This window comes from Sinohyriopsis cumingii, chromosome 19 (genome assembly GCF_028554795.1).
Source record: "Sinohyriopsis cumingii isolate HCF-2022 chromosome 19, ASM2855479v2, whole genome shotgun sequence".
Lineage (NCBI taxonomy): Eukaryota > Metazoa > Mollusca > Bivalvia > Unionida > Unionidae > Sinohyriopsis > Sinohyriopsis cumingii.
Window position 1 is genome coordinate 39,364,858 of NC_142979.1, and position 17,203 is coordinate 39,382,060.

Consider the following 17,203-nt stretch of genomic DNA (forward strand, 5'->3'; position numbering starts at 1 on the left):
CCATTTTCTTTCATTTGACCATACAGATCCTTTTTGAATGCTTGACATTTCAGTATCTGCGTTTGTTTGATCTATTTTTCATTGTATTTGATTCCCACATTTCCTTCCATATATCCTCTTGCGTTTAATTCTCTCAATTGAGTCCCAACTACTTTATCGCTTGCTTCAGGATTACCAAATATACTTAAATATCCAAGGTGACTAATCTGCAAACGATGCACACTGATGTTCACAAATACGATTAGATAGATACGTTTCGTTCAAGAACCATTGTAAACGATATAGCCATTCCTTGGCTACAATAGTGGAGGAGGTGAACAGACCTCTTGCTGTAAGGTCCATTTTTGAAAAAAGCTTCCTACGAAAATGAAATTACAAGGTCAATAACGCCAAACCAAACCTTCTAACTAACCGAGAGTTTCTCTAATTAGGTTAGATTTTTTGTTATTTTATTGTTGACGTTAGTGTTTTTTTTTTAAAAAGTATGCGCGCGTGTTTACCCACCGTGACGCTTCATTGAGGTCGCTCCCCCTCTGCTGTTGTAATTAAATCAGTCTCATCCATTGATTGTATCAAGGCCTATAAGATACAATTAACATACAAATACGCGTTGACTGTCTTTGACATTGTAAGTAGATGTAAGAAAGCAGAACAGTTATTAACAAAACAGCAACTGAAGTTCTGCGTTTGAACGAATTTATCGGCGAGGACCCCTGGAATCGCCACAACTATTACAGGTTGATCCTGGCAAGAAATTTCAAGGTCATAATTAGACGAGGGCATACTGTAATTCATCATGATCAGGCAATTGTTGAACGATTTAATCGAACGCTTGCTGAGCAGTTACTTGGATATCAATACACGAAGGAAATAATTCAGAAAGATATGACACCTCGTGAATGGGTTGCAACATTACCAAGTGTGATAGCTGCGTTAAATAATGAAATTATTCGAACAACCGCCATAAACCCGTTAATGAGATTTAAAAAAAACATACCAATACAATGACACGAATTTTCAAAACAACCAATATTAGGTAATGTGACTGTAAGATTCTTATATGAACCCGGTGAACTTGAAGGTGGTAAAAAAAGAGCGACTATTTGGAGTTTTACAACACATACAATTTCTAGCGTGGTAAGATCCACGAGCTGACCTGCAATCTACCGACTAGATTAAACTGCTCGTCAACGTGGATTTGTACGTGAACAATTACAAGTAATTCCTGAAGATACACAATTGCCACCGCGATCACTTTTGTAAACTAGCACCCCTACACCCAATACAGGTCAGCATTGTATTTTCTCGTGTATGACCAAGACTACAATTATTTCTATCTGCGGTAAATTGTCTTGGATTATTAAGAATGTTGCTGTACAACACAATATCAGCACAATGATTATTGTGTCGTTGTTTTAACGTCATGATAAATTCAGCATTGATATCAAATTTTTTTGTCACATTGTTTATCACTAATTAATTTTTTTTCTTACTATATCATTGTCAATAACAACGCCAGCAGTTTCTGTGAAGTCTATGACAATTCTCCGCAGATGAGATATTTTTCTGACTAGAGACACTGCGAGGTAAACTAAGTTTGACCATTCGATGCGATCATCGACGATCCAAACTCGTGTATCATAAATAGTTAACCCTTGAATGACTGTATTGTCATTGCCTATCCTAGTGTCCAAATAATGTTGTCCATCGTTATAACCCGGTATATCAACTTCGATATTCTGCAGTCGTGAACCGGTATATAACACAATGGTACGGGTAAATTTGAATTTTTGTTCTTTATGTAACTGAAATAACCGCTGTTGAAGTGTGTCACGAACTATCTTTCTACTTGCAACTATCAAATCATTTGGTCTCCACACTTGTAGAAAATCGTTTATAGAAGCTTTTGAAATTATTTCATTAGGTCACATTATTTATTTTGTTTGTAGTCTGATTAATTTATTAAACTCCCTTAAAATTTGGATCAAGCGCTCTATGATCATCAGTTATTTCTTCATAATAAGATACACAATTCTTTAACCATTAATGTGGAGAGAATCCAACAAAAGATGGTGGTTGACCATGATGGTCACACATTATTATAGGAGTATTCTTCAATAAAAGCCAATCAAGAAATATGCTAGCGTTTACAGCGACACTGTACATAATTCATCCCAAACAATAATCCATGTAATATATTTTTCGACCGTTCGTTCATGAGTCCATTTATCTCCCTTCCATCAAAAAAAATTATGATAAGTGCATGATTGAATTTTTCTCTCTCTCTCATTTCTCTTGCGAGTCTGTATGTAGGTGTTAATACAATTATATCAAAATTCCAAAATAATTCGACCAAAAGATTTGTTTTACCACAACTCCCGGTCCATTGAGATAAACTGTTTATGTCTACTACAAGATCATACACCGATGGTGCTGATGACAAATTTGATATTTGAATTTTATGGTAATAAATATCTTTAATCGAAACATTAGCGGATTCAGAATAATCAAGTATATTCTCTCGGTTTATTTTCCATTCACCCCATAATGCATAAGTGCCGATATGTAGTTGTTCTATCAATTTTGTATTCTTATAGATATAAAATGAATCCGCAGCGACTCTGACAGCAAACTCAGAAAATTTATCGAAACGGACGCGAGCATTGAAGATCTTAAATGAGTAAACTGTGACTCATCATCCATATAACTCACAATTGTACCTAATTCAGTTCCATTTGGCATGAAAACTGTTTCTCGACTTATAAACGTATTTTTATTCGTTGTATCAGCAATTATAAAATCTAACTCAGCTTCATATATAATTAGTCTTGTACAATGTCGTTTATGACGATATGATCCTCCATAGGTGAATATTTTTCAGCCAAGGTCCATTGCTATTTTATTTTCATAATCAGTTATATAAGGATCTTCAAAATACTCCTTTTGTGACGGTAACCAAACTTGTTTCTGAGAACGATACGATATAATTGCTTCACTTAAAATCAGCGATATCAGTATTTTAAAATCGAGCATATATCTTAATAAAACTATTGGTGACCACATCTTTTCTGAAAAGTGTTTACCAAACCAGATATAATAAATCGGATGAAGACCTTTAGCAAACTCAGGTCAAAATCAGGTAATGGTCCATTTATTGATACTCTGGTCATCTCGTGTGTGGGATGTCTAAATCTGCTAAAATATACAGAACATTCTCCCATACCAAGCAAACGTCCCGGATAACATGTGACCATATCAACCTAGATAATATCTCTATAATCGTATCAATTATTCCACAATTCACCGTGTCCATATTCTGTACAACTACGTTGTATTTTTTGAAGAAAATCAAACCGAGTTGGTTTCCAGGACTTTTTTTCTGAGTAAAATGAGTCGCGACTGACGGAACGGTAAAGCAATTAATCAGCAATTGTTCGGACCTGACACAGATCTTACAAACTGATCAAACTTAATTTTTCTTTGATACAGATACTTCACGTCGCTGGTCCGTTAAACCGTTTCCACGTATCGCGTTAGTAAAATGTTCCTCTACTTGTTCGGCAACGAAATTTATTTTTTGATAATTTCATCGGCGCAAGATCATTAATGTTTGGATTGTCATTTAGCGGATAAATTCCATAAATAACCGCTGTCACAGGATATGCTCTTTCATAATACGGTTTGTTAATACCAGTCAGCATTTGTGCCTTGTAATTTTTACTTAATAGTTCGATTGTTTTATTAAGAAGACAGGGTTACGTTTGTCGCAGATAATTCAAGTGTTATTGTCTGTTTTTGCTACTACAATAAACTTTATTCTGAAAAATATCTTTGATCGTTAAGATAGTTAATAATCGTTTTCACTCGATCATCGTTTATTGTAGCATCGTAGACACCATCGGCTATGACTTCGTCATTGCGTATGATTTTAAATGTTGTCTACACTTGAGATGCACTCTTTTAATATTTCGAATACTATTAATCAGAGCTTTTATCGGATCAACCAGAGCTCGCATCGGTAAGTCAAAGGTTCTTCTGTCAAGATCGAATCTGTATTCAGAGGGTTTGAACTTAATTGCTGATAATATCTCCATATAATTGAGACAAGTATTTAAATTAAAAGATGATATATAATAATTCAAACAAAGTACAAATTTAGGTTGCTAATTATAGGCTTTACAACTTCCTGTAACAAAGCCTGTGCAAACGAATTATGTGGACTTCACCTACAAAGTGTACGAAGAGGAAGTCTAGGACCAAAACCGTGATTACGGTGTGGTGTTAGAGTTAGAGGAGAAACGCAGTTGTGTGTTCAATGTTGTGGTAAAAAATACAGAGTGCTAAAACGATATGATGATTTTTTAAAATCACCGACAATAATAGAGTTATAAGAAATGTGAAAAACTATCTAGCCAGATTTTGAAAATAATAGTTTAGATAAATAATATTATATATAAATGGAGCATAAAGAGTTTGTGAGACATCCTATCATCAATAATTATGAAGCATCTCGTGTTGGTGTTATCAGACGCAGTCGACTAAAAAAAAGTTGGTACTGATAATAATATTGGTTATTTACTGTTGGGAAGAAACGTATTACTCTCATAAATTAATATACGAATGTTAGATATATAGAATCTATGTTGGGGTTTATACCGAGACAAGGAAATCCAAGTCGCAAGGTTACGTTATTTATCTCTCCACATGACTTGCTCATTAATACAAATATGTTAATGAAGGCTGTGGTGTGACCATTGCATCCGATGTATGCAATACAGTTTATTCGTGTGAGCAAAGAAAAATTACCAAAATAAAACATCGCATAGTAATGAGATACGATCACATTTAATATATGGATATTATATGAAATTGACAATAAATAATTAATATTTATTACAAGATTCCGGATAAAATATGCCGATCTTTGTCGTGCTGATTATTGTTATACCGGAGAATACCTGCTGGTGGATTTTTATTTTCTCTCTTCAAGTATTTTAGGAAAACATTCATGATGATATCACTGACTGATTTCTTTAGTTCGGCTGTGTTATATCCAGGAAAATTAAATGTCAGTAGATCTGCTTCTGTTATTGAATAATTTTTGAAAAATGTTGTTTATTTCGGACTGTTGTATTAATTACCGTCTGCATAATACTTCGATAAACAGATTCAAGATCAAATACAATTTGATTTAATCTTTATATTTGCTTAATGAATTACTCGCTTGTAGATGTCACATCAAAAAGATACTCTGTAAGTAATTGGCGCATGTTTTCTCGATGTTGTTCATGTTCATGATTAATATCGCTGGAAGTAATCTTGATATCATTGGCGATATATGGCCTTTTTGGTATTCCATATATCCACCATGGTTCAGTTATATAAAAGGGTTGAAAAACACCTCCGTCTGGGTTAGCTTTTATATCTTTCCACAACGGATTGATTTCATATTCTGTAGTCATTCCCCAGTACCAGCTTTTATCCGAAGTAAAATCAGATCGCACAGACTGAGGTATCTGTGTAGCCGCCGGCGGTGCTACTTCAGGCTAACCCTACACTGACCTGATTTACGACGAATACATATCAGTGGCGTAATACGTCGAATTTATCTCTATCGCGGCCGACAAAGCTGGTTCATAAACCGTTATAGCTATTTTTGATTCTCTTGTTGTTACAGACATCTCCTGTGGTCTAGTGGTTAGAGCGTCCTCCTCGGATGCGGGAGGTCGTGGGTTCGATCCCCGGTCGAGTCTTACCAAAGGCTTATAAAAATTATACTAACGGTTGCATCGCTTGGCACTCAGCATAAAGAGGTTAGTGTTAGGAGTGGTCGGCCTGGTGTCAGGATAATGTGACTGGGTGGGACATCATGCTACATGTCTGCGGCATGATGCCCCAGTGCTAGACATCACTAGAAACTGTTACACTGCATACATCGTAGCGATACGAATGAAAAATTGTTAAAGCTACGTTAAAAATCCAAATCACAAACACACACACAACACACACACAAACACACACAGACACAGACACACACACAGATACACACAGACACACACACAGACACACACACACACAGAGTTTTTGTTATATATTATATTCTCCGCTGAAAATCATCATTGATTTGTTCCATTGGATAATAGCCTGTCGGTATTCCATCTTCGAGATTTCTATTAGCAAACAGAAGATAATTATTTGCTGGTAATCGCCAAATGAGTTTGGTCGAATATTAGGCCAGCTGTATTATATTCGCAATTGTGTAAGAGCTATTTGTTTCACTGGAATTGCGGTTGGAAAATTGACGCTAAATTCAGGGTTGGTTGAGTTTACTGATATCATCGTTGTCACGGAATGGTGTAAATGTTGTTAATTAAATACATGTACTCGGGTTTCGTTTCTTTTCTCTGTACAACGATACCCGAGGGTGATTATAATATGGTCTATGTATTTCGAAATCGTGAGTACGATTCGTCCTATGCCACACGTGCAAGGTGCCTTTGATAAAGAATAACGAAAATTCTAAAGGTATAAATACGTTACTACATGTAAAGGACCTTTACAATACTAATGGTTTTGTCAGCAAGCGGCCTGCTAAAAGGATTCGCACAACTCCAGCTGTAGGGGTAGGTAATGTTTTGGGTTTTAAGTGATAACTAGTGTATTACCATATTTGCCTTTGCATGTTTGTTATAGTTTTCTTTACATACCATAATGCGTGCATTTTTTATTCTTGTTGCGACGTAGTGCAGAACTTATATTGGTAATGTAAAGCTACATTTTTTAAAAGAATTGTTTACTATTGTCTTATCAAGCAGGGTTAGGTTTACTATTGAACCTCTGTTTTGTAATTGCCATTATAATATAATCTTTTTAACTTACCATGTATAACGTCCTTACGTTATGTCTGTATCAAGTGTAGTACACTGTATCGGGTATATTTTCAGCTGAGTGAGTGTGAGGTTTTGATGGTAGGAATATCCGGGGTGTCCGGTGTTGTCAGAGTGTAGAAACGTCCGTGTGTCCGGAGCGTTTAAGGTGCCGGAGCGTCTAATGTCTAGCGTCCGGAGGGACCAGAGGGACTAAGGTGACCCAGCTGTAGAGCCGTCAAAGGACCAGGGGGTCCGGAGGGTCTAATATTTCAAGTGTCCGGAGGGTCTAATATTTCAAGTGATCATAGTCCGGAGTCTATATTGGTTGTGAAATTGATTCGGAGGAGCTGTGGAGCGGATATGGTGCACGGGTGACGGAGTGCATCTCCACACATGTATTTTTAGCTGTATGCTAATTTTGGGTTAGTAAGACCCAGTGTATTATTCAGGACTGGAAGGATAGATTGTATATCCGTTCTTGTTTAGTGACATAATTTCGCTACCTGAGCGAATACATTTTTTACTATATGTAAAGACTTACATTGTTTACTATTTGAGTGAACTATATTCATCTTTCCATTATTGAATCATTTGTGAAATCATTTATCCTGTGTTTTAGGGTTACTGACCTAAATTTATTTGTATATTTTTTTCCATCTTTGAAACTGAGTTTTTTTTTTTTTAAACAGATCCAATATTTGGATTATAAATACGCACACATCTTCATAATCCACTACTCACATAAATCGCTACATTAAACCATATATGTGTCGTCAAAACGTGTTCTGTTGTTAATCCGAAATATCCCACCCGGTTATCTTGTTACAATCGTGGTTATCAACGGTGTTGTATTCGTGGAGATCTGTTGAGGAAGTTCTCTCATTGCTATTTAATTCCCGATTATCTAAATCCACTTCCTTGTAGATTTTAACCATCGCGTCAAACTCAAGATCTGACATTGCGCCGTCGTTAAAGCTTGATGATGTCAACGAGGATAATTTAGAGTATACTAGCGTTGCTGTATGCAATTTTACTGCATAATTGCGTAATTTTGCATTAGTGCACGTATATATTTTCACGATGATATTAAAAAGACCAGTAATCGTTGTTGTGTTTGAAACACAAATTGTCACAACTGCCAACAATGGCGTTAGCGCTGATAAGGTTACGCCAGTTCTGGCTATAAAACAGACGCTGAATAAACAACATTGTCAATAACAACTGAGCGTCTACTGTATTTGTTACTTTAATTGTATAGTCGTCAACGATATCTTTTACTTTAGCCTGTTATTCACGCAGTTGTTCGTTCCTAAATTTGTGTACGTCGATTGAAGTGCTTATTATACTTTATTTAGCAATTAGTTGAGGTTTTTGAGCGACAAATTCCAGACACCATCTGATGATTCCAGTATAAGTGTTTCTTCGTCTCCGCTATTTAACACAATAGACACGGTTCTAAAAGCAAATCGGTTGAATGACGCCAGGGATATGTAGTGTGTATACTAAATTTTGCATGGCTGAACACAGTCAGACTATACACACCATTGATTTCTGCGGTATGTTTGATAGTGTTATTATGCTGTGACCATGTTGAGAATCCTGATGACACTGTGTATGCGTTGTTGGTAATCTGCTTGTGGGGAATTTTAATCAGAATTTTTATATAAAGACATCAAGAATCTCACTTATGACATCTAGTTTTATTGATCGTTTCAATATCTGACATAGCTGTCTTAATACCATCGAGGTTTTTGTTAATATCAGAGAGTTTCAAGTCAACAGTTAACTGGGTGCCAAAGAAATCTGCGATTTTATTAAGTTTTTGTTATATAAGAACAAATTTACGTGAACGTCATACTCGGCTCTCAGCGTGGATAATTTAGTATCTACGGTATTATAGTTATTGTCCACGTAGTTTTTGTTGCAGCATCTTATTTATTTAAATATATTAATTGGAATTGCTAAGTTCTCATAGACGTTGGATTAATATACTATTTTGGAATTATTGTGAACACATTCAAAGGCATTCTGGATTGCATTATTGTGGTACACGTGGGCATTCAAGACTATTCGAACTCATATGCAAACATTCTATATTTCTTACATGTGATATGACATTTAGGACAACTTTATGATTTAATTCATATTATTGTCAGTGTCTTTCGAAGTTTCACTTTGCATTGTAGAGAAATAATTAACTTCTTGATTTCATTTAAATTCTTTCATTTACATCTATAATGAGCATAGAGTATCACAATTTAGTTCGGTTTGCTGATTATAGACAAGAGGACGTCACCATACAAATGTAAAATATTTACTGAATATAAAACAAATTTTGTTTCATTCACATAAAGGTTCTAAGAGCAAAATGCGGGCTGCAACTACCCATGATGGAATTTTCAAACATGAAAGTACAAGCATTTCTGCCTGAAACTTATCTCAAGGTGTAAACAACAGCTTGTCAACTTCAACACAAGATATTTTCAGGTCACTATCTACTTCAGCGTTCCGTTTCTCGGCCACCTTTGCATAATGCTTCCTTTGTGCATCGAGACACCGCTTGTCCCATGACCAGTCATTGTATTCAAAAAAGTAAAGTTGTTTGTGTAGTGCAGTCTGATTCAGGTGTTTACATTGATCAGGACAGAGATCAAAACCACCAGAAAAACAAATTCCTGTTTTGAGTACATCTATATACGTTGCGGATTTTTCCCAGTTGACACTATAATGGTAACGATAGTGTATGGCCGCCCTTGGCTTTGGCACCTTCTGTTCCTCGGTTACATTGGTTAGGTAGAATTCATAAGGCTGCCTTCCGGGGGAATTATCCTCTCCCTGCCAGATACCATTGTTATAGGACCACAAATGAAAATAAAACTTGTATTCGTCTTTATGGAATATCCATATGTATTGGCACATAAGATTGAACTGGGATATAGGCCTCGCCGAAAACTGTCTGTAAATCTCATCAAAAGGCTTATTATGGAGTCTTTCTAGATACCCTCGGAGTTCAATGATATGAGAGACCTTCATTATAACGGGAAAGTAAGCCATGCATTTCATAACTTCTTTGGATTTAAATATGGCCTCAGTGGTCATCGCTGCCTGACTCCACCAGTCGGTATCCCTTTTTCCATAGTTTCCGATGACTATAGGTTTTCCTTCTTCAAATAAGAGATCCGGTATCACTCTGGTCACGAATACAGAATCCGTATCCAAATAGCCCACGTATGATTTTTTGGTGTTGTTCTCGGGGTAGAAGTAATCTCTCTGCATCCTTTCATGCCCGACTCCGTGATAAATACCCGGATCGATTGGACTTTGATATTCAATTCTTGGGTAAGGATATGTTTCTGATAATGATTTCGCTAGTTCCTTATCCTGTGCACTTTCTTCATCAAGAATGACTACAATCGACACATTTCGAGGCCAAAAGTATCGCAAACTTGGGAGCAGATACTCGTTATACTGCTTCATGAATCTGTTACCCATACGAAGATATAATTCCAAGTCTTCGAACGGCGTCTGATTCTGGCTTTGCTTATATTGACCACAGGTTGCACAGGAAACGTTCTGTCTTGTCCAAACATAATTGTGAAACTGAAACATTTTCAATATAGTTCCTGAACAAATGCAAAGCAAAAGTAAAATCGCAAGTAAATACTTGTATTTACTGAAACATGTCCTTAAAACCCTTCTGTAAACGGTCATCTTTATTGGTTCGTTCTCTACTCCAGGTGCTGACCATTCGGTGACTGCTGTTCAGTTAAACGTTCGATTGACCTGTGAAATATACAAGGGAATCAGAAGCATACATTATTTTCTTGTTTTACAATATATATGTATGAATGTATACATGTGTATAAAAAATAGCTTGCTACGTACTTAAATTCGTTATGGGGTCACTGCCATCTCACATCTGTCTGCGTGGGTTCGAGTCTAGGATTCGGCGAATGTGGGTATGTGAGAAAGCTTGCCAGTAGCTTCTCGTTGGTCGGTGGTTCTTCCCGTGGTTTTCCTGGGTTCTTCACCATATATACTGGCCGCCATACATAGCCAACCGTGTGCTGAAACATGGCGTTAAAGTCAACAACAACAACAACTTAAATCGATAATCGGATGGATGGATGGGTGAATGGATTGTTAGGGACCTAGCTTTCGGTGACATGCATGCATTATGGTAATCACATGGAAGACGTAACTAGAATATAAACAAAGTTATGAAAGCATATGCAACATTTTATTCTTTTTTAGAAGATCATCTTCAATTTTGAATCGGATGGAAGTCTATTGTTGTTGATGGTAACTTGAACAATTATACAACTTTTAAGAACAGAAAACACTTTATCTCTGAAATAATAATTCCGGTTTCACAAACAGTCACTGCTTGATATAAATAAGGATTACTATTCCTTGAATTGCTTGGAATGAAAAATACATTCACAGCTTTAGCCGAGTTCATAGCGAACGAATTTGATGTCAACATTCAGAATTGCTAATCTGAGGTCTTCATGACACTGGTACAAACATGTGCCACCGCTATGTAATGCTGAGAACAAATATCAAGTTTGGAATAAGTTTTTTCTTCATGCTATCGTTTTAGTTATCTCAGAAAGATTCTTCGTTGCGGTAACATTCTTGAATGAGCCTTTTGACGCATTCTTTGCATTCCTTTTATTATTTTTGTCTCTCTAGATCTTGAAGTAGTCCTTATTTGTTTTCCAGTTGCTTTATGTTTACTTTCATATTGGATTTGCAACATCCACAAGTGCCATTAATATATATCCTTGTATCCAACATTTTACTATTTCATTTTAATTAATACTCAAGTGTGGTAATGTAAGCTTACAGTAATAAATTTCAAGACAAACAGCATAGTTAACACTTTTACTTTGAAACATTTGACTCATTTCTTACAGTCGGTTACTTGGTGCTTTCTACAATTAACTATATTTATCTGTCAAGATTTCCACCAAAGAACACTGGAATTTAATAAGGACATTAACAAACCTTATGATTTGGTCTGTTTACGATTGGCTACTAGAGCTTGATCCTAGGTTATAACGTAATTAGGAAATGAACGTAAAGAAGGTACAGAATGGGTAGATGTGGACCAATGGATTATTACCTTTCAACGCTGGAAAGCTAACTGAAGCAATCTGAAAAGCTTAATCAAAGCCACAGATAACCAATATTGTCTGTCAAATAAGGTGTAGAATCCGAAATCGCAGCTGTATATTTTATAACACTATAACCGGGTTGGATTTTGGATTTATAACCGAACACTTTTTATGGCGATACAATTACAATATTTATTGATGAATGACTCAAACCAAAAAAAGAATTATGGTTAATATGTGCGTGTATAAGTTCCAAATATTGGACAAATTAACACAATCCGCACGAACCTAATATTGTGGCATAGATGCGAATACAAGTAGATGACCCTACACAGTACACGGACAAAGGTTAATGATTCACAGTAATTTCACACTGGTCAACCAAGCAGTCAGTATTACAGGGTGTCACCTAACACCATACATTTCCTTGGTCATTCAAGCTATCGGCGCCCACCATTCGGTCAGCAACGCCCGATCACGTGCTACTCAACCAGCAACACACTATTCAATCAGCTGCACGGCCGCCGTTCAACCAGTTCCTTCGCCAGCTCCATCATTAGCTCCACAGCCGCTATGGCCAGCACCACAACCGTCATGGTCAACTTTTGTGGTCAGCTCTATAGCTTGTAACCCGTCAACCCTGATCACCATGGTCAGCTCCACTGCTGCCACGGTCAGCTCTGATCACCATGGTCAGCTCTGATCAACTAAAATAATTATAACACCGTGCACTAAGAATGATACGGGCATATATGAGATCACGTAATGACGTTATATACGGTAAACTTTACAAATTACATTATTGGCACAACATTACAAAGCAATAAACAGGTTCAGAAGTGAACCTACCTGTATCCGATAAGAATCATATGGTACTAAACGTTTCTTAATAAAAAGCAACTTTATTGCTAATATAGATCTCCTGTTAAGTCACAAACAAGAATAGAAACTATTTGCATTATACTACAAAAGCCAAAGCTAATTAGAAAATATAAAAAAGTAACATGGTAGTACAATAGTTATAACCTATAATATACACAAGAAATTAATAAATAAGTCACCTACCTCTACAGCTGAAGATTTACAAGTCCTTAAGTAGACAAGACGTTCCATAATGTAAAGATTTCGTCCATCGCTGAGGTATTTATACACAGACGACGTAGCCCTTTATCGTCTGTTCCCTTGACAAAATGTAGCTTTTTCCCATCGAAAGCACTTCGCACGTGCGGCATAGGATGAACCGAACTCACTGTTTCGAAATTTCGAAATATTGTACAATATATTAAATCACCATCGGGTATCGTTGAACACAAAATCCTAAACCCGAGTAAATTTATTTAATAAATAACAAAGGAATTTATACAATTCCGTGACATATTTCATGCGTATAAATGGGAAGGAAAGTACGAACAGTGCCGCCTTTTTATCTTTTAGATAAAAGCAAGTACCATTTTAACCACCTTGGCATCCTTCATTGTGAGAAAACAGCATTAATATTTCAGGTTGTATAAGATTAAGAAAGTTAAGAATGACCTGATTAAGGATATCATATATTACAGAAGTGTTATGTAACATGCATAATTTTGAATTGGATAGAGTTTAACATGACTAGCGTTTTAGCTGGGCTTGGTGTATACAATGTTGAATTGAGTAGAGGTTAAACTGATTACCGTTTTTGGTGGGATAGGTATGTAGAATTTTGAACTGATAGAGGTTAGCCTGACAACAGTTTTAGGTAGATAGAGTGTGTCGAAGTTTGAATTCATAGAGGTTAGCCTGGCTATCGTTTTAGGTGGGTAGAGTGTGTAGAATTTCGAACTCATAGAGGCTAGCCTGACTACAATTTGAGGTGGGTGGAGTGTGTAGAATTTTGAACTCATAGAGGTTAGCCTGACTACAGTTTTATGTGGGCAGAGTGTGTAGAATTGTGAGCTCAGAGATGTGAAATGACTACAGTTTTAGGTAGATAAAGTGTGTAGAATTTCGAACTCATAGAGGTTAGCCGGGCTACAGTTTTAGGTGGGTTGAGTGTGTAGAATTTTGAACTCAGAGGTTAGCCTGACTACAGTTTTATGTGGGTAGAGTGTGTATAATTGTGAACTCAGAGATGTGAAATGACTACAGTTTTAGGTAGGTAGAGAGTGTAGAATATTAACTCATAGGGTGGAGTGTGTAGAATTTTGAATTCATAGATGTTAGCCTAACTGCATATTTAGGTGGATAGAGTGTGTAGAATTTTTTAACTCAATGAGGTTAGCTTGACTACAGTTTTAGGTGGGTAGAGTGTGTAGAATTTTGAACTCAGAGAGAGGCTAGCATGACTTCAGTTTAAGAAGGGTAGAGTGTGTAGAAGTTTGAACTCACAGATGTGAGCCTGACTACAGTTTTAGGTGGGTAGAGTGTGTAGAATTTTGAACTCATACAGGTAAGCCGGGCTACAGTTTTAGGTTGATGGGGGTGTATAATGTGAACTCATAGAGATTAGTACAGTTACTGTTGTAGGTGGATTGAAAGTTGCAGCTGCTAGTTTAGGAGTCGCAGTAATATCTACAACTTGTATCATCCGTCTGGCACCCAGCCGACTCTGGGCAACATTGCTGTTTTATTTGTTTAGCTGAAGCTTTCAAGGAAACAATCGTTTACGACTAAGTTTAAAATAAGATGAGAAAGTGACATATTTCAACAGTAGGTTAACCAGTATTGAAAACATGGTGACTGGGGAAATAAGTGATAATATAATCAAAACTAAGTGAATCAATATATTTACAAAAGAAAACATAAAATCAAATGAGGAATACAATCAGTAAGACCACCCCACCCCCCGAAAACAACGAACAGTGTCAAGAACAGGAAAAAAGACAAATGTTTGCAGCTAAAAGCTAGATGTTTTGAAAACGCTCTCAGCAAAGAGAAAACCTATAATTGTTACAAAATAAAAAGATAGAAATCAGAGTATTTGGTTGCCAAACGACAGATGTTTAAGACACGAATCGATGATGCTGGAAATCTTTCATACTGTAGAGATAAATGCATTGGAGAAGGAAATACTTCCAAAGTTTCCCTTTTCAGCGACCTTCGAGGAAAGCCTAATTTTATAATTGTACCGTTTTCTGTTTGAATGCAAGTGGTATCAATTTATTTTCAAGAACTAATACTGCATATGCGTTTAAAGTAAAATAAATAGTTCATGTTATTCGACCCATACGCTATGTTATCAGCTGACATTTTATCCTAAATAACTTGTCAAACATATGTGATGTACAAATATAAACATGTAAACTATTATCGGTACCAATTTTCGGAAATATAATAGTCAGCTCTAAGCCACAAGTTACAAGCCTAAGTGACTATTTACTTTCATGGTCAGGATGACAAAGAAGGGCTTGGGCTATGTACCTTCATGGTCAGGATGACAAAGTAGGGCTTGGCTATGTACCTTCATGGTCAGGATGACAAAGTAGGGCTTGGCTATGTACCTTCATGGTCAGGATGCCAAAATCTAGGAACTGACTATGTAGATTTGGGCATGCTATTCAACTTTATTTAACACCAAGGCACGTAACATCAGAAACGTTTCGAATTACGGCACTGTAATTTTAGAAAAAATGTCGATTGGTAAACACATTCTCATCTTCATAAAAGTAACTTTTTCTGCATTACAATGTATGATGTGATTTATTTAGGAGAATGTCCTGCCCATTCACCCTAGAATGTCTCTTGGCACTGATTCATCTGTCTATACATGCATGCATACATACATACATACATACATACATACATACATGCATGCATGCATACATACATACATACATACATGCATGCATGAATGCGTACGTACGTACGTACGTATGTGTGTGATTAGGAGTTTTAACGAAGCTTTAACAATTTTTCAGTCATATCGCTACGATGTCTGCAGTGTGGCACTTTATAGTGATGCCTAGTCATACCAAAGACTTATAAAAATGGTATTAACAGCTGCCTCGCTTGCCGCTCAACATGAACAAGTTAGTGTTCGGACTGGTCGGCCTGGTGTCAGGATAATGTGACCGTGTGGGACATCATGCTACGAGTCCGAGGCATGATGTCCCAGTGCTAGATATCACTTTAAATTGAGGGCCCCGAGTGGCCGAGTGGTCTAAAGCGCTCACCGATACGAATCACTGCCGTCTCACCTCTGTCTGCGTGGGTTCGAGTCTCAGGCTCGGCCACTGTTGGTACGTGAGAAAGCTTGCCTGTAGTTTCTCGTGGGTCGGTGGTTCTTTCCAGGGTTTTCCCGGCTTTTTCCCTGCTTCTTCCTCCACCATTTATACTGACCGCCATCTATAGCTATCCTGGCCTTAAACTATATAACAACAACAACAACACCGATCACTTTAAGCTGCCACACTGCAGACATAGTAGCTATATGACTCAAAAGCGTTAAAGTTACGTTAAAAATCTAAATCACACACACACATGTCATAGATAAATATATACATTCATACATGCACATCACACACATGTCATAGATAAATATATACATACACGTACGTTTGGTAAGTGTGGGGAGAATATACTTTTGCACTGGATGGCACATTTCTAAAAACATGTTCATTGCAAAGAAGAGAATTCACTCTTGTGTACTGCAAAATGTATGATAGACTCTAAAACAGTATATTTTACTACATGAGTTATAATAAAAACAATCAAGTATTGTTTTAAAATATGACGGCTATTTTCAATCCGAAAATGTACATAAAAATCATTAGAGAGGGGGAATGGCTATGAATTCATTATTCAAGGAAGGAAATATAGACACTCCATATTGGAAAGTCAATAAAAAGTTAAAGTGACACTTAGTACTTAATTACATAGTTCATATTACTAACTACAACATGAGTCTGTTTGCATTCCATAGTGAGATATTTATGTTACCAGCAACAACGTAAGTCTGTTAGCATTCAATAGTGAGACATTTATAAAACTATCTACTTAATCTGATACAGCACGTGTTTCCTTTGACACTTCAGAATTGATATATAGAATCTGTGTTGGGATTTGGACCGAGACAAGGAAATCCCAGTCAAGGGTTTATATTATTTGTCTCCCCACGAGGCTTGCCCGAATGGGGAGACATATAATATAATCCCGCGACTGGGATTTCCTTGTCTCTGTCAAAACCGCAATGTAGATTATTTTTCGCACCCAATATGTTCCTTTAAAGTAAAAAGAATT

The 17,203-nt window shown here is 36.6% G+C and overlaps 1 protein-coding gene across 6 annotated transcripts in view; it reads right to left on the reverse strand.

The window, feature by feature from the left end:
* Nucleotides 1-9,167: 9,167 nt before the first annotated feature.
* Nucleotides 9,168-17,203, reverse strand: part of LOC149775534 (uncharacterized) — a 133,415-nt gene continuing 125,379 nt past the window's right edge. For 3 of the 6 annotated variants that reach the window (XM_089943297.1, XM_089943293.1, XM_089943296.1), the window contains one exon: nucleotides 9,168-10,652. In XM_089943297.1, coding sequence (XP_089799423.1) covers nucleotides 9,309-10,580 — 1,272 coding nt within the window. In that variant the 5' untranslated portion in view covers nucleotides 10,581-10,652 and the 3' untranslated portion in view covers nucleotides 9,168-9,308. The other 3 variants (XM_089943294.1, XM_089943295.1, XR_016416489.1) reach the window with 2 other exon arrangements.